At 47.3% G+C, this 17,561-nt stretch overlaps 6 protein-coding genes across 6 annotated transcripts; 4 read left to right on the forward strand and 2 right to left on the reverse strand.

Annotated features, from left to right (window-relative positions):
* Positions 1-1,522: 1,522 nt before the first annotated feature.
* GLAREA_10207 (uncharacterized protein) lies at positions 1,523-2,322 on the forward strand (the record flags this gene model as incomplete). The annotated part of the gene is made up of 2 exons (XM_008080257.1): positions 1,523-1,563; positions 1,671-2,322. The coding sequence occupies 2 exons, from the start codon at positions 1,523-1,525 to the stop codon at positions 2,320-2,322; spliced, it is 693 nt and encodes a 230-aa protein (XP_008078448.1).
* A 230-nt stretch (positions 2,323-2,552) lies between these two features.
* Positions 2,553-3,176, reverse strand: GLAREA_10208 (uncharacterized protein; the record flags this gene model as incomplete). The annotated part of the gene is made up of 1 exon (XM_008080258.1): positions 2,553-3,176. The coding sequence occupies one exon, from the start codon at positions 3,174-3,176 to the stop codon at positions 2,553-2,555; it is 624 nt and encodes a 207-aa protein (XP_008078449.1).
* A 275-nt stretch (positions 3,177-3,451) lies between these two features.
* Positions 3,452-6,256, forward strand: GLAREA_10209 (uncharacterized protein; the record flags this gene model as incomplete). Its single annotated transcript, XM_008080259.1, has 2 exons — positions 3,452-3,801; positions 3,859-6,256. The coding sequence occupies 2 exons, from the start codon at positions 3,452-3,454 to the stop codon at positions 6,254-6,256; spliced, it is 2,748 nt and encodes a 915-aa protein (XP_008078450.1).
* A 735-nt stretch (positions 6,257-6,991) lies between these two features.
* On the reverse strand, positions 6,992-8,092 carry GLAREA_10210 (RING/U-box; the record flags this gene model as incomplete). The annotated part of the gene is made up of 2 exons (XM_008080260.1): positions 6,992-7,978; positions 8,027-8,092. The coding sequence occupies 2 exons, from the start codon at positions 8,090-8,092 to the stop codon at positions 6,992-6,994; spliced, it is 1,053 nt and encodes a 350-aa protein (XP_008078451.1).
* A 1,697-nt stretch (positions 8,093-9,789) lies between these two features.
* Positions 9,790-10,549, forward strand: GLAREA_10211 (Phosphoglycerate mutase-like protein; the record flags this gene model as incomplete). The annotated part of the gene is made up of 2 exons (XM_008080261.1): positions 9,790-10,324; positions 10,452-10,549. 2 exons carry the CDS (start codon positions 9,790-9,792, stop codon positions 10,547-10,549), a joined length of 633 nt encoding a protein of 210 aa, XP_008078452.1.
* An 811-nt stretch (positions 10,550-11,360) lies between these two features.
* On the forward strand, positions 11,361-14,678 carry GLAREA_10212 (Cadherin-like protein; the record flags this gene model as incomplete). Its single annotated transcript, XM_008080262.1, has 1 exon — positions 11,361-14,678. The coding sequence occupies one exon, from the start codon at positions 11,361-11,363 to the stop codon at positions 14,676-14,678; it is 3,318 nt and encodes a 1,105-aa protein (XP_008078453.1).
* Between the last annotated feature and the right edge of the window lie 2,883 nt (positions 14,679-17,561).

The raw sequence follows: 17,561 nt of genomic DNA on the forward strand, positions 1-17,561 counted from the left end.
ACGTGACATCTGGTCATTGTCGTAGCTCACAAGTTGGGTTGTTCTTCGTCTAATGGCCGATGAGAGAGCCTGGCGATACTCGGAGTGTTGAATTACCAGTCGAGGGAGCACAACGGTTATAAGTCCGATGGCGCTTTGGTGAAATGGCGGAAGTCTGCCAATTTGTGTTTTCGAGCCGTGCAACCCCAATCGATCGACGGCGGAGCAAGGCAAATGTGTGGCAGTAGCGCAGGAACTTAGATCGGCCAGGTCTTCGTATCGTAGACAGCACAATCGACAGGCGTGGTGTGGTAAAATTGACAAACTCAGAGCATCCTCGAATCTGCTCTGTTATGCGGATAGAGCGATGTCTGAGGGCTGGAGATGTCTTTCTGAAAATCAGCAATCGCACGCCTGTTTAAGGCTGCCAGATGTCCTAGCGCGGGCAGGGGGTGGGGGGGTAGGCAAGCTCTAATAACGGGCGACAAAGCGGCGCCATTCTGTTCGCTAGAACTACACTTTGTTTCACTCACATACGGAGGACTTTCAATACTTGTACCTTCGAACTAGCAGAGCCACGTCAACACTGCCAAACAATTGCATTTTCAAACTGAAGATCTCTCAGACATACTGGAGGAAAATGACGGATTCTGATGTATTTAAATCTCTCATGACTCGGAGTCTAGAAGCTGAACGAAGAGTCTGTGTAACACTAAATGCTCAAATAACTGCTGCCGCTTTTCAATTCTCGGCACTTTGTTTAAAGTTTTGCCCGTTCTGTACCACATGCAGGAAGCAGACCCGACAGAAACCCCAAGTCCGTTTGGACTTCAATTCTGGACTAATCAACCTCTCAATTATTAAGTATTTCATACCCCCGATAGCGCCACTAGGGGCCTTTGCTTTGCCTTTTACTTAGAGAAACACGAACCTGTTCTGCTTTTAACAGCTCTCCCCGACACACATTTTTGTAAAATCGGACTGCCTCAGGGTACCTTAAGACACGCTCTCTACACGCTCTCTGGTGCGACCATGAATCGATATGCTCGAGGGCCTGCTTTTGGCGGCGCTTCAAAGGCAAGCGCAAGCACAACATGTCAAAAATGTCTAAAGAAAGATAGGTCTTGCCCTCTATTCTTCAGGCAAGAGGCTGACCGTAACACGCCATTACTCCTACGAGTGTAAAGCAGTTGCCCAAGAGCGGCCCTACGTATCTCGGCCGTCGCGCACGCAGCAGATGATGAATCCGAAGCTCATGCCGAAGCTGACAAACGACATACCCCAGGATCTGTTAAGAAAGTACGTTTTATTTCGTCAGCTATTGCGAACGCTGAATGCCTCGTATTGGGCTTATATCACTGGGAGTTGAAGGAGAGAACCAGCTATTCTTGATTCTTTGCAGTCCCCTAAAGTCTGGCATCATGGTTTACATGGTGGCGCATATGCATTTGGTCAAAAGCAAGAGGAATGCGATACGCCGTCAATTTGGCTAGAGTAGTAAGCATTCTATTTACATAGGATTGCGCAGCTCAGAGCCACCCCCATGGCAGACTTGTCTATCAATGTTGACGTCTTCTTCTCTCTGTAGTTAAGTTGTTGCACGTTTGAGTCCCGGCCCTTTTCCGTTTGTCTATTTTACTTTGGTGTAGATGTAAAACGGCTCGTTCGTGCATAGCTAACTTAATCTTCAGAAAGGGTATTGCGGATGAACAACTTGCCAGAGCAGAGCTAGAACGGGGGCGTAAGAGGGATCGTCAGAGTGAGGAGCCAAGTGTTGCAGGCCTAGCTAAAAGACGTCGGTCGGTTTCTACAACGTCCTCCAGATCCATTTCTACAATCTCCACGAACATGTCAAGATCTCCTTCTCCCCACCGGTCCTACACCGCGAAAAGGAAGGTAACACGATCTCCCAGCCCAAACGACAGAGCAGCTCCAAGTCAGAGACACAAGGATGTTTCCCGTTCGCCAACACCAACAAGGACTGCTAGCGAGCGCGAAAAGAAGAGAAGAAGAGACTCATATTCCTCTACTGGATCATACGTCTCAGACAATCGGTATGAAAACAGACGCCCCTCAAGAGAGCGAGGAAGTAGTCGAAGTACTCGGCGACGATATCAGCAGGTGAGCCCTCCATTGAGGGGCAGGACTACAGAGAGCAGGAGCCCACGGAGAGGACGCGGTGGAAGATTAAATGAGCTAGAAGAGCCTGGGCCCGGAAGGACTGTTGGTAAACCACCGCCACGCAACGATTTTAAAAACGAGCAGGCCCCGGCGAGACAGAGAAGTTTAAGTCCATTCAGCAAAAGGCTTGCATTGACGCAGTCTATGAACATGGGTAGATGACCTAGTGGTTGAGGAGGTACGTCTAGGTGGTAATCATTACGGAGAACTGCGGCTTAGTTCCGTGGATGTTTCGACCGTTATACGATATGAAGTGTGAAGCGAGGCTGCTGAGAGGAGCCTTTTCTAGTATGATTCGATACCCGGTCCAAAGATTGTTATTTGCAGCCAACATGGGGACGCCAAACGCCGGCCTTTTCTTCTCGTGATACTCGTGAGACCAACACCGTGCTCTATGACACTTCGAACTCGTCATTGTCCCGCCGCTCGTCTTCTTGTTCCTCCTTTTCCCTCAATTTAAGACCTTCGACTAGAGCAATTCCATCCATGCCCATCTCTTCCCCGCCCTCACTAGCAGCAATGACATTCTCCCCGGATTTTGATTTCGCAGCTTTTTGAGCGCCCTCTATCCTTTCCCTGACAATTCGTGCAATAGCATTCTCGGTGCGCACATTCAACACATCGAGCTTCTTCTGTAAGTCTCTTTTTAAATCCCAATTCGGCTTTTTGGGCTGCAGTTTAAAAAGATCTACGCCTTTGTCATCTTGTTCCTCCTCTTCAGCTCGTTTCCTGATCTCATCTTCGACCTCCTTAGCCTGCTGCTCCAGGGTTTTTTCCAATGCTAAGGTCGGTGGTGCCTCAAACCCTAGTTTTGGACCTTTAGCTTCGGCATCATAGTTTCGTCCAGATAGGTGAAGTTTGGTAACGTCAACAGGCGCCGGGGGTGATGGTGAACGTGTTGATTCTGGAGCCACAATCTCATCGCCAGGTTGTTTGCGCTTAAGGGACTTGAGCTTGGCCAATCGAGCTTTTCGCTCATCCGCTGCTGCGCCGAGAGTCGCATGCGTGGCCGACATCAATGAAATAGGTTGAACCTTAGGGGTGGCCGAGGAGTTGAGTTGTGTGACTTCTAGAGCCGTCTTTGAAGGGTGATGTGTGCAGATCTACGTTGCGCTCGATATCAAATTATTTAGTCGAGGCTCGTCAGCCTTGTCGGGAAATCGCGCCAAGGATTCAATTTGCCGCGACCCCGGTCAGATATTTCGCAACGGGCACACATTTTGTTCGCGGTTCGTACTCCTTTGCAGCCAGAATATGGGTTTTCACTAGATGCATTTCAACCCATACGTCGATGTCGTTACGACCTGGGACTGGCATAAAACGGTGGTCAATCTGCGATCTACCTATACTTCCTTTTTTAGCGCCTCGAGTCTTTCAACCATGGCCGGCCAGAGGCAGAAGTCGAAACTACACGACATCAGAAACCGTATCGCATCAAGGGCGGCTTGAGCCTGAGCATTCCCAGTCAAGGACCGAGGAGCTAGGTCATGGAAACAGACCGAGAAGAGCTGGGCGAGAGGAAGCCTTCGCTAAAAACGACAGTCCTATCTTCGCTCCCATACTGCCACCGTCTAAACCTCGACGACCGTCCGCCGTAGGACCGGCACGGTACAGGTCAAACCTACATGAGAAACTCGTTCGGTAGGTCCTCATTCTCTGTTCTCTGTTCTCTGCAAATACATGCTAAATATCCTACAGAAAGAACAAGCCAAGACCACGATTCCCTCAATATAACTTCCCATTAACTCCGAAAAGAACCGGCAGAAGCATCGATGTGTCGCTTTTTTTCAGATTCAGCAACAGTCAACGTACATTAGCCGCTCAAAAAGACCTAATCCGCAGGAGCGGTCGTCGATATGTTGCTAAGTCCCTCCCGAAGGGCTTCAAAGGGATAGATCAGGAGATATCATGTATGAGATTTGATAGGAGCCTGGACAATCTGCTCACGTCAAATTTCGATACTGAACCCCACCAAGAAGAGCTTGCGACTTTGCTGGATTTACTGAAAACGTCTTCTACATCAGTCGGATTGTTAGCTCGATGGAAAAAGCTTGATATATACGACCGAGAGCAAATCTGGCCCACGCTCCTGATAAAGGTGGCAAGGGACTCTCCGCATCAACTGATGAAACTTTTGAGCGGCACTTGGGTCGCACCCCATCCTCCCGTCGCTTTAATGACGGACGCTGTGGACTTTGTTGTTTTTCATCATCTTAGTGGCTTGCGAGCATCGGAGCAGAGCCAAATGTCGGCTCTCGTTTTGTACAGAGCGATCAAAGGGTTACTTCTGCAGGGCCCATTCGCTTACGTTCAGCTATCGCAGTATTCCATATTTTTGTTAATACAAAATTTGGCGGAACCTGGTTATATTGCGGACGTTTACCACTTTCTAAATCAGATAGGCAACCCCCTGACGGTTGATACGTTGTCCCACTTTGTCGCAAAACTGGCAATAAACGACGATCATGGAAACCTCGCCTATGATATATTCAGGCGTATCGGAGACATGCAGCCCAACTTCAACGATCACTCCCTTCAGAGCCTTTGTACTACAGTATTAATGCATTCCCACCAAGAGATGGAGTATAGTCATTCCGAGAAGTTTGAGTACATGTTGAAGTGTGGCTTGACACCCAACATCATCACTTACAATACCTTGCTCTTGAAACTCTTGAAGTCAGGAGACACGGCCGCGAGTTGGGAGATATTCAGATTGATGAAAGAAAACGGGCCTGAGCCAGATGCTTATACTATGTCTACTCTTTTGAACGACGCAAAACTACGCAGGGACACAGCTTGTGTATCCGAAATTCTTGGCTTTGCACAGCAGAAAGGCGTTGAGTCTGCAATTATGACCACGGACATCTTACACCTGACGTCTTTGGTAGTACACGAAAAGAATTCCCGGGAGAAACGACGCGCCGCTGAAACAAACGAAGAGCCTCGGGGCTTGCAAACGCCTTTCGAGGTGATGTTGCCATACTACTGCAAGTACTTCTATTTCAAGCCTCTGGCCCATCTATTACCCGGTCTCTCTGAGAGATATCCTGAATTTGTTGATGAGGCTCCACTCACACCCGAGAATATCCGGTCCGCCGATAACATCGATGAGAAACGTCTTCTTAAAGTCGACCCAGATAACGCGGTTCTTGTGGTTATGATCAGTACTCTACTAAGAGACTACGACGACGCAGACACCGCGAAATGGTTTTACGAGCATCTCAAAAATCTGATGAAGTCCCAGGATCCCCTAGTTATGCAGCTTACAAGAGCAAGTAGTGGCAGCTATGCTCTACATTTATACAACACCATCATCATGGCTCTGGGACGGCACGCGTCTAACATACCACTTTGTCTTCAAATCCTTGGTGAAATGAGTCCACCTAAAGCAGAGCCTACCAATGGTACGGGTAACAGCCTGGTTGGGAAGTCTCTCAGAGATAATGAATCGCTTGTACCAAGACCGACTTCGGCAACTTGGGGCATCCTTACGAACATTTTCATGGATCATCGTCAGCCACGTGCCGCAGAAAAAGTCATCAGCATGATGCGGGAGCGAGGGATTCAACCAACGACAATGAACTGGGGAGTCTTGCTTAAAGGGTATTCCCGCTTGCAAGATGCTGAAGCCGTTGTGGGTGCAATCCAGCGAACGGAACGGGCAGGATTCTCATTTGAGAAGGTCACACAGAGGGTGTTCAGACAAGTTGCCGATAGACGTGCCCTTATGGAGGGCATTAGGAGGTACCAGCTTATGAAGATGAAGGAACAAGTCGAAACACCGCGGGTAGTCGCACCGCTGCAAGTGAGAAAGGAGCATGCATCCACATCCATTGAGGAGATAGATGTTGGAAAATGTGGCATTGGGGATATGGAGGTTCGAGAAGTGTTGTCTGATGAAGAAATTCTCTCTCAATCAAACAATCGACGCGCTAATCGCGACAAGAAACGTTGGCCGGGCGAGTCTGAGGGAAACGAAGACGCTCAGTCACATGCCGGCCGCACTCGTCGTCGCCATCGAAATCGGGGTGTAAGACAGACGGAGGCGCTCGATCATGATAAACTATTGAGCTATCTGGCCGAAGAAATATCTTAATTGCCTTCTGAAGGTTGTATATATGTGTATCTAGGTGTATTATATCATATTTAGACCTTTGTACTAACACGAAGACCGATACAACGTGCTATATCTCAGCATTAAGAGCTGGATCTTTAGTTGTCTTATTTTACTCTCTTTCGGCTGTTATACTGAATCTCAACGTCAAACTCCTGGTATCTATTTTCCCAATTCTCACGGTGGTCCTGATGCTTTTTACTCACACGCGTCAATGACTAGCTACCACAAATCCATACTTAGAACATCAGTATGAAGGAGACAATTCAGGGAGTCAACGTCGCAGTCCACTTATCTTGTCTACTTGACTTTGAGAGACATCTGGGCACTCCAATGTATGAGTACGGACCCGCACATCTTTGAAAGTCAGAGCTGAAATTGTAACCTTAAAGGCTTCAGACTCTGCTCATATCTACGTTATCACCCGAACTGCTAAACATGGAGATTGCATATACTTTTGGAAATCAGCATAGTACAGAGTAGTAGATTCTTGCAGTTCTTGTTCAACATTAGCTAGCTTGAGTTTTTAGACTCTTCATACTAAAAGCCTCGCCAAATATCACCGTGGTATCTGTTGTGGCCCGAAGTGGATACCAATCAGCCACTATCCGTTCCCCTATTCCTTGGTTTTCATTATGTGTGACCTGCATAGAGCAAGAACTTCCATCGACGGGTACCTGGCTTTCCTTAATGAACCAGTTGATCCATCACTGGTCTTCATGTTAAGTCCCTGCAAGCACCACAGATAATTGTCCCGCATTCACATTCCCAACCGGCTTTACCTTCCTCTTCGAATTTTGCGTGAGCATCCAATCTGATGCAGAAGGCGCAGGTAATCCCGCAGTCACAGGTCCATTTGCGCTCGACATCTGCAACTCTCCACCTTGGAGCTGCTAAGGGGCAATTCCGGCAGGTGGTTTTCCCGCAGAAACATTTCCACGCTTCGTCACCATAGCTCATGTACGAACGCTTGCCAACTTCATCCCCTTCGTGTGGGCTCTTCTTGAGAGGCTCCTGGGAGTCAACGGGACGAAAACAACGATAGCATTCGGATATTCGAGACTCAACAGAGGTTGAACTTTTGATGACTGGTTTCCAGTCATGCTCACACGTCCAACCGTCATCACGAGGGTCTTCAGGCTCCTCGCCAAAATCTAGACCGTCACCATCCGTGAAATTGGCCATGCCATCCAGATCGTCCTCGTCGGAAATCTCCGACGCATCTTCATCTTCATTTTCACAGCCACCGCATAGAATGATGGATTGAAGACACCCGTAGCAAAAGTGAGCACCACATCTACACTCAACATGAGAACAGCCGTAAACCTTTCGTATTCCGGTTCTGCATTTCGGGCATCGTTTAATGTTCCATCTCTGAAGCAGATGTTCTAAATCTGGTTGGATATCATTCCCGCTACATTCGCCAACATGTGCTTGTTCTCGGCATTGAGTGCAAACGGAAATATGGCATGTTGGACACGCTACTTGACTTCGGAACTTTGGTTCTAGTTTCACTGGTTCCTCGAAGGCGGCGAAAGTTTCCGATAGCTCAACGCCAGAATGATCCCCAGCGATGTTTGTAACTATTGGTTCTGGCTTTTCCTCATATAGTCTTGTTGATATAAAAGTCGAGCATGATGGGATTGGGCAATACAAACGATTAGGCGTGTTCCATTCTTCAAATTTGGCTTTGTATAAATCAGCCTTTTATGGTGTCAGCTAAATTTCGACACAACAAGAGGATTCGCCTACCTCCGCGTTACTTAAGAGATGTGCGACCGAAGCCAATGAGATGACAGAACAACATCTCGGTGGCATTTTGGACTCGTCCTTGCAAGCATTGAGAAACCAGTCCTTGAGACAGCTGTTACAATATATGCTTTGTGAACATTTACGACACTTCTGTGCAGGAAACTCTTCAGTAAACTTGATCTCAGCGCAAATCCAGCATTCATTTGTGAGGCTGATTCTGCCCACAGCGGAAACAGGAAGCTGGTCCATCATGACTGTTGGAGATCGTTCTGTTTTTTTTTTTTCAAATATCAGCATATATGCTTCAAGTAAAGATGGTTGTCCAGTTGGATCCAAAAGACCTCGAAGGTGGCACAATGAATCCTTCCATGTTAGGATCCACTTGGGAGAATTCACATTTGCCTCGGGTGCCTCAGTTGCCGCAGAGAACTCACAAGATATACGTACCGATGATTGCATTTAGCTGAGCATGACTCACATGAGAGTCTTTTGTTCCTTGCTCACTCGTGATAACGCCCGAGATCTCCATATTGTCGAGGTGTGGAGTTGTCAGGAGTTGATTTGGCACTGTGGTATGCAATCTGTTCATTGCAGGTGGGTTGTGATAAAAAGGTGACTAATTCAAAATTTCTAATCACGCTCGAGATCTGGAATGTTGAAATTTGGGATCAGCTTGGTAGGCGAGGAGACGTCGGGTTGGAGGTTGGAGAATATGAGGGAGCCCGTAAAGATTTAGGCCACTGTCGAGTCCCTCTAGGATTCTCATAATAGAGCGCAGAATATCACCTCGGATGCCACTGAATAGCGACGCAACGAATGCTGCAAACTGCGATTCTCTTGAGATTGCGTAGAGAAACGACCTGGTAATGGACGATGACAATGTCGACTGGCATTAAAACGAGGCGGGAGCTACAGTTGGTAGTGCAGGCGGCACCTCACGGGAGCCGCATGGGCGGGTATCACGGCGATATCCTATAAATTCTCGTGGACGATTCAAAGTGGAAGAAAGGAAAAAAGGATTGGAAAGAAGTCGCAGAGCGGTAGAAATACTATTGTCAGTTCTTCTTGATGGGAAGAATCTGTGAACCTATCTTCTAGTTCCTTTAGCTAGAACCTACCTGGGTACCTAGATACATTGCAGTAAAGTACCCGGAGACCGTCACAGTTGATCGAGCGGTTACACAGAGTCTTTAACCTCTAGCACGAGGATCCGATCTTCAGATTATGCGGGTGGACAGGATTGCTCAGCGACTTCTCGTTGGCTGAAGCGAAGATATTGGAGAAGCAACGGGAAGGGCAAGGTACCCAGGTATACATTGTTTGCCTGTCGTCGAAGAAAACCTTTAAAGCCGGATGTATCATGACGGACCTTAGGGTAAGGAGTTAGGCAATCCGCATCCATTAAGGTGAAGATGTGAGGTTGAAGTGGTCGAACACGATGAAATTAGCTTATCCTTATCGACAGCCCTATAACAGCAGCTAGTGTGCTATTCTCGGTCAACTGCCGAGACTAGGAAAGTCAGCCGAGAATTCTACGGTACGAGTACGGTTCTTGTTTAAAAGCATTGACATTGTCTTCGCCAGCACGCTCACCGAATCCATCAATCCAATTGAACTATATCTTAGGATGCCTGACAAGGACGCTGGCACACCACGTGTGTTTCTCATACGCCATGGTATGTTTCGAATCCGTTCTCCACCGTTTTTGCAGCTATTCTATCCTACCAGGGCTTAACACTCTTGCAGGTGAAACAGAATGGACCATGTCTGGTCGATACACAGGACGAACTGATATCCCATTGACGGCCAATGGAGAGGCTCAGGTCGCGAACTCGGCATCAGTCGTAGTCGGACCTGGCAAAGTCATCGACCCGACTAAGATTGCTCATTTATTCATCAGCCCTCGAACAAGAGCCCAACGGACATATGAGATTCTTTTCGATGATGCCGCTCAGCAACAGCTACGAGGGAAGGGCGAGACGACAGAGGATATCCGGGAATGGGAATACGGAGCCTATGAAGGACTTTTGACTGCCCAGATTCGATCGGCTCGAAAAGAAAGAGGTTTGGATCAAGAGCGGCCGTGGAACATTTGGACCGACGGTTGCGAGGACGGAGAGTTACCTATAGAGGTATCGACACGGCTCGACAGGATCATAGCCCAAATCAAGGAAATGCAGGGGCCATATATGCATGGGGAGAAGGGAGTTGATGTGATCCTCATAGCGCATGGGCATATTTTGCGAGCTTTCGCAAAGCGTTGGATTGGATTTCCACTTGCCCAGGCGCTGCCAATGAGTCCGTACTTTTCCTTTGTTCCTCCCTTCGGATTCTGGTTCCTAGTGGTCGGGAGCATGTTTCATCTTTAGACACGGCTCTCGGCTCCGGAGCGAACAAGAAAAACATATACTAATTTATTGGATAGTGCTAGAGCCTGGAGCGGTGGGTGTTCTAAGTTACGAACATCATAAAGTTGATGAGCCTGCTTTGTTGTTGGGAGTGAATCTGGCAAGTGATGAGTAAGTGTTTAGGGGGTATATTACGACCGCAATCGTCCTTCATACGTATCGGCATACGATTCGGACCGACCTCATGTTGGCCTGTTGGAAGCACTCTCAGATGATGACTCAATGTTGTGGGTTCATGTGGTAATTTACAGGTTGAAAAATCCTTCTACTTCTTTTATCCTTACCCCTTACCGACTCGCTTATTTTCACGATCGAAGTTTGGAGCACCCCCTCGCTGGGACGTTTTTGCATCCCTCTCATAAGGGCTGTGAGGATAATAAGAGCTGTTGATGTGGATCACACAATACTTGCTGTTCAACTTATGCTTTTTCTGTTAGCCCTCTCCAGCTGACGTCGGCGCATCCATATCGTGCTTGAGAATTCTTCAACTTTATGGCCGCGGCAACATGTCTCAGATCGGCTTCGGGCGCCATGAAAAATGGAGGTTGGGTCGTGGTATGCGAATGGCTTCATAAAAAAAAATCTCAGTAAAGTTACCTGTTATCCATATGCCATTGCGAGGCTGGAGCAAGAAATCCTGTCGATCCCTTACCGCGCACTATTTCTTCAATTCCTCAAGCAAGGCGATATACAATGATAGGCGGGTTACCCCTTATCCCCGCCTCCGCTTAGGATTTTGGAGCCTATCTAGCCTTCTGTGCTACCCAGTCTCTTTCGCGTTTGATTTTGGAAAGTTTGTTATACATCTGCATGAGGTTTTTCATATCATGTTGTTCTTGTGATCCTACTGGAAGTGTCCTTATCTGCCTCGAGCGTCGCCGGATTTGGCATCAGCTTTGTGACAATATACTCCACGTTTCCACAAGATGGCTTTCACTCAAAGCATTCTCTTTGCATTGATAGCATCCGTTGCGATAGCAGTGCCTACTATTGATTTCCCTCTCAACGCACAAGTACCGACCATTGCTCGAGTTTCGCAACCCTTCTCCTATACCTATCCAAAATCGACATTCTCCTCCACTTCTTCGATTACTTACACTCTTTCCAACGGCCCTAGATGGCTGACACTGGATGGCTCAACGCGCACCTTGTTTGGCACTCCTTCTGTGGAGGATATTGGGCAGGAGACAGTCACAGGAGTGCTTGTTGGGATAACCGCTAAAGATAAAACTGGGTCTTCTACTATGAACTCGACGATCATTGTATCAAGGAACCCTCCACCAACGATTGACGTACCAACCCCCGAACAACTCTCCACTTTTGGAAGATTTTCAGCTCCGTCGACGTTGACATTCCATCCATCGACACCTTTCGAATTCGCCTTCAATCCTAGCACATTTGCTATTGGCGGCAACAACACAGGCTTGAGTTATTATGCAGTCACAGACGAGCACACGCCTATGCCATCCTGGATAAAATTCGACGGCGCCTCCTTGACATTCAATGGCCAGACACCTGATTATGCATCACTCATCCAGCCTCCACAGACCTTTGGGATCAAACTAATCGCTTCAGACGTTGAAGGATTTGAGGGTGCCGCATTGGACTTTAATATCGAAGTTGGGGTTCATCAGTTGTCTTTCAAGAGGCCACTGATGACCATAAATACTACAGCAGGCAACGAGATCGTATTCAATGGTCTCAAAGAAAATATCGAGATAGATGAACGCGTTGCCAACTCATCATCCATTGTCAGCATCTCTGTTGACACCCCGCAATGGTTAACATTTGACAATAAAACCCTCGTGCTGTCCGGTGTACCGCCTTCAGATACCATAACCCGAAATCTGACAGTCACTGCGCTAGACATATACGGGGATACAGCGAATGCGACCATATTTCTTCAACCGAGCAACCCGATTTTCAACAAAAAGATCCCCACTCTCAATGGGACAATTGGATCGACCTTCAAGTATAATTTGAGCATGTATCTAAACAATCCTGCAGATGTAGATCTTGATATTGGTGCTATACCTACGAAGTCTTGGGTTTCATTAGATAGCACAGCCCTGGAACTGCGAGGTGACATACCCTCCTCCGCAAATTCGGGGGATATCGAGATTACATTGACCGCGACCTCACGATCAACTAAACTCAGTGAAACACAAGTGTTCCCGTTTACCGTGCAGGCTGCCAGTCAACCATTCTCTCCATCAAGTACAACATCAAGTCAGCCAACGTCAACGTCAACCCAAGAACACCCTTCAGCTCCAGGGTCACAATCGGGAGCAAGTGCTAGTCGTAGGCCAAGCAACAAAGCCATTCTTGCGGTAGTCATACCGATCGTTTGCGCGCTCTTGGCGCTGCTGTTGGCACTGTTTTGCTACCGCAAACGACGTCGAGACAAACGGAACCGCCCAAAAAGCCCGTCAAAATCCGAGATATCAATACCTATTGAATGCCATTCTAGTGTGGAAGAAATTGTGCTACCTCCTCCGGTAGCAAAGCCACCAACATTGGAGCTTGATACCTCAACTTTCGCTTATACCACTTTCACCCATGGCTTAACGACAAACGAGCGGCGATTCTCAAAGCCTCACCCATCTACAGCAATCGTACCACAAGACAAAGCTATGCGAAGATCTCAGACAGTATCAGGTGATGGGGTGGAACGCAGATCGCAAATTTTCGCTCACGCGGCATCACAGGATGCCCTGAATGGCAATACAGGCGGAAGAGTGCGTTCTTATTCGGAGAATGCCCTTTCCAAAACATCAAAGGACTCGAGTTGGAGATCTACCCAAAGCAGTAATGTCCTTGGCACACAGTCATCTCAGACGTTATCTTCTCACCGAATAACGCGAACCTATTCGAACTACTCACGGAAAGGACACACCCGAAGATCTGCGCGGGTTCTTGATGCAAAGACTGTTGGGGATATAAGGGATATGCCCAATGTTATGATTATCCCCAATTCATCTCCACTGGCTTCCACTACAAGGGAAGAGCCGAGCATTCTAGGCCTAAACGATAGTGATTTCTCGTTAACACCACTGGACAATTTTTCAGTACTCGGAAAAAGCCCTATTCTGGAACAACCGGACATTGAGTATATACCGGAAGGCACAAACAATTATCGCTCGATCACGAGGAGGGGTTCGCGACATGTGGCAGGATTCGAGCGCCGGCGAAGGAGTGGCATGCCTCATGGCGTTCGAGGCTCGGGCTCAATGCACTCCATCAAGTCCACCAAACGTCGAAGTATCGGTCATGGGTCGATCAACTCCAGTTCACGACACAGGAGCCGACCCAGTTTGGCTCGAAACTCAAGAACTTGGCTCACGGTAGCCACCAATGAAGTAAATAGCAGGCCCCTAAGTAACATTTCTGCCCCATCTTCGTATTCAGAATTATACCCTGAAGCTCCTTTTCGACCACGGCGAATGACTGTACGAGCTGTCACCAAGAGTCCTTCGATTTGCTCTCCGGTATCTTCCCGAAATTCACGACCTGTAAGCCGGCGCGTCGGTTCAAGTCCCTTTTTTGGTGGTGGTTCGGTCATGGGTTCTCAGAGACGGAAGAGTTCGATGAGAAAACGAACCTCTTACGCTGACTCTCCCACCGTATCCGAGGAAGGCGGTGTCTTTACCGGTTTCCAAGGCATGAACTTAGAAGATCAAGTAGAACGCGACTCTTTCGGAATCTCCTATGGTCTTGCTCGCGAAGGTACGCGGCAGTTGAGAAGCTTCATCCAGGGGCAGCTGAGAAGAAGCAGGACCCGGGGAAGCATGGAAAGTAGAGATAGCAGATTTGACTCTGCAACTACGTCAATCTTAGCTGAAGATGATGCACCGGAATTAGGTACACACGGCCTTCATGGGTTCGAGGAGTTTGAGAATGGTGAGGGTAGTGAAGGAAGCTGGGAGACACACTATCCTAGTCCTGAGGATGCGCCTCAAGAAAATGAGGACGACGGGGAGAGGCCTTTAACTGCGAGGATGGGCTGGAAAGGAAGACCGTTGGTTGTCGAAGAGGGTATGAGAATTGGCAAGATTGGCCTGGAGGAAGAAAGCTCTAGAGGCAGGGGAAAGGAAGGAGAAATGAGGGTTATGAGTTCATTGGGGAAACGGCCTGTCAGTGTTGATGCGAGAAGGGGTGATGTGAAGGGCAGTGTGAGAGGTCGCGTGGAGGGGGCTAGTACAACGCAACGTAGTGGTAGTCCAGATTGGAGTGCGTATATCTAGAGGAGACGGCAAGTAAATATTTAGATTTGTAAAGGGTACGGGTGTTATATGATTTACATCCTCGAGTTCAATACGAAAGCCTTCAAAACAAAGTTACAATAAAATAGGTTTTGACTAATGATACGATCGTCATCGGCAAAAGTTTTAGGTCGTTTGTAATGGGTGAGGATATAAGCATACTGCAATGTAGCGAAGCTGTATTCTGCAACACCTGCTTTCCCAATATGAGATTACGGAATGAGATCATAGATTCCGCATTGTTTAATTTGAGAAACAAAAAGCTTTTGTCCGCCGCAGGCCCTTCCTCTAAAGACTTCTAATTCAATGCCAAGCCTCGGTTAGCCTATAACCGCCAAAAAGAAGAAATTTCAGCCCCTTAAGCATTTACCTGCCTAGGTAGGTAGCTAATGCACAGAGCGACTAGGTAATGTGTAGGAAGATAAAAATGTAACCCCCTAAAAAATCTTCAAAAAAGAATATTGTCGGGGATTGAGCCCAACGCGGGGGTCGAACCCGCAACCTTGAGATCACGAATTCTGCTATTTTGCACCAGACTTAAGAGTCTCACGCTCTACCGATTGAGCTAGCCGGGCGGGCTGATTGATTGGTCCGTATTCTGTTTTTTTAATTATATACAGCTACAAAATTTCTGTTCCGAGCTTTACCCGTCCAACTCCACACCACATAGCCTCGAGCTTCGAGATAGTTGTTATATTTGCCGATTGTAAAAGGATATAAAAAACTAAGAGACAAATCACTCCACTTTTTTATTCACTTTTGGCTGCTGATACTTAATCTTTGTCTAAATTAACATATGTGATTAATATTCATTTTTGACAAGATGGATGTGATCAAATCCGATGGACGACAGCTTGGAAACTTGCCTTTAGATAATTTCAGGAAAACTGTCCTATTATTATGCCCAAGTGGATTGAATTGTGCAAGCTAACGAGGTTGGGGAAGGAGCCGAAGGCGAAAATAGCAGAACATTGGACGAGAGAGGGATCAAGGCGAACGTTTACTACAATAATGCTAGAGAAACCAAATATTTACTCAAAATGGTTTCGATATTATGACCATTTCAGCAAATAGAATAAGCAGTACCATGGTTCGCATCTTGATCCTGCGTATGGAAATTATGTGGAAATAAATTAGGACAACAAGTGTCAAGCACTGAAATACAGCCGCAGAAGGAACATTGAGAACACCCATTGCAGAAACAGCACTTAGTTCATCTGTGAGAGAAAGGCAGTTCAAAATCGGTATAATACCATATTTCGTATTTCGTAGATTGGAATGTCTCACCGATAGATTGCATACCTCTCCTGTTCTATCATGTGTATTTAGCCCTTTACATGGAGACAAATATTATATGTTCACTCAAACAAATCGAGTAATTAGAGGGATTTGAGTAGCGTATCATTACTCTGCCGTAAGGCCGTTTCTTGTCAGTAGCACAACCCAGGTAAATATTTTCTAACCCATCAATGGAGGTGAATATCATGCTTATTCCGATGACACCTATATGTCGCTTCAGACACCCACGAATCTGCCATTTATCCTGGAAAGATCCACACTGATCATGGGTTCGCCAAGTGCTTGTGATCCTGATGAAAACAGCTCGACTTCTTCGCTACAGAAGACACAGGGTGGTTGTGCTATTCATCAAGTAGACATAGCTTCATTCAACTCTTGAGAGACCAGGGAATTTGCAGCACAGCCTGGCGTTGACTTATACAAAGCCTAGCAGTGGATTCACGAGTGGTTCTCCGGAGGTTCTGTTCCAGTGAATGTTTAGGGGGTTGAAGCGAATACCTAGGTAATTGATATTCCTCGATTATAGCAGGTCATTACAAAATGACAATCGAATTGGCCCCGTGTGCCTCCCTTAGCACCAGCTGTAGAAGTCCAGAACAATCTTTTCGTACTTGAGTCTTCGAAGTCCATTTTAGACGAATGATCATCAGGATCGTCGGTCAATCTAGAAGAAGACGTCATTGTAACATTTGAGAGACGATTTTCCGTTCTATATTTAGCTGCAATATCTTGACTTGAAAGATGGCCGTCTGGAGCAGTCCTACGTGAATACCTTCTGGTGTTCTAAATGACGGATACTTATCAGATCATCTAATCAGTATGTGGAATACTATAGTGCACTACCTGCCCGAGTATTCAGACGTTGGTGGTTAAATTTCCCCAGACTGCAAATGTTTTCCGAAAGCTTAGGACTACAAGGTTGGCAATGACCCTTAAATGACGCAGCGAAGTGCCCCTCTCAAGCCATGCGAGATGAAACTCTGGCCTTGCTCTGCACAGTGCACATTGCAGCTCTTCCGGTCAATAGCCAATGCGAACTTGCCATTCCAGCCATGTTGGTGAGACCAGGCAGAACAATTGCCCGATTTGGCAGAAACGAGGGTTTTGTGAGAAGTTGTTGGAGCTTTCTTGATGGCGACTCGAGGTCAGCCTGGACATCCCACTTCTGAGAAAACGGTCCCTATGGCGAGTCCGGGCATTGGAAGAAGGTAAAACCGCATCGTGCGAATTGTAGCAGAAGCATATCGTGCAATACGGCCTGCCATGTATTGTCACTCCAGGACTCTGCTGTTCTGAGGTCTCGCAGCGTCGTGTAACATCCGGCATGGCACAATGGAAATCCTGCATCTGGTACTGAAGCTTCGCCCCGGGGGCATTCCTCGTCCATAACCCTAATGTACATTCCCATCCACAAACTCAAGTCTTCCATGTGATTGTAAAGAGAAGAAATGAACAGAGAGAATCACTTCATGCCCCTAGTCGTGATTACATAAGCCATTGGTAGCGAGGAAACCAAGCCACCTGGGCAGCCCGCAACTCACAGATAAATCGTCATTCGACCTTTCC

Source organism: Glarea lozoyensis (assembly GCF_000409485.1).
Source record: "Glarea lozoyensis ATCC 20868 chromosome Unknown GLAREA13, whole genome shotgun sequence".
In the NCBI taxonomy this organism is placed as follows: Eukaryota; Fungi; Ascomycota; class Leotiomycetes; order Helotiales; family Helotiaceae; genus Glarea; species Glarea lozoyensis.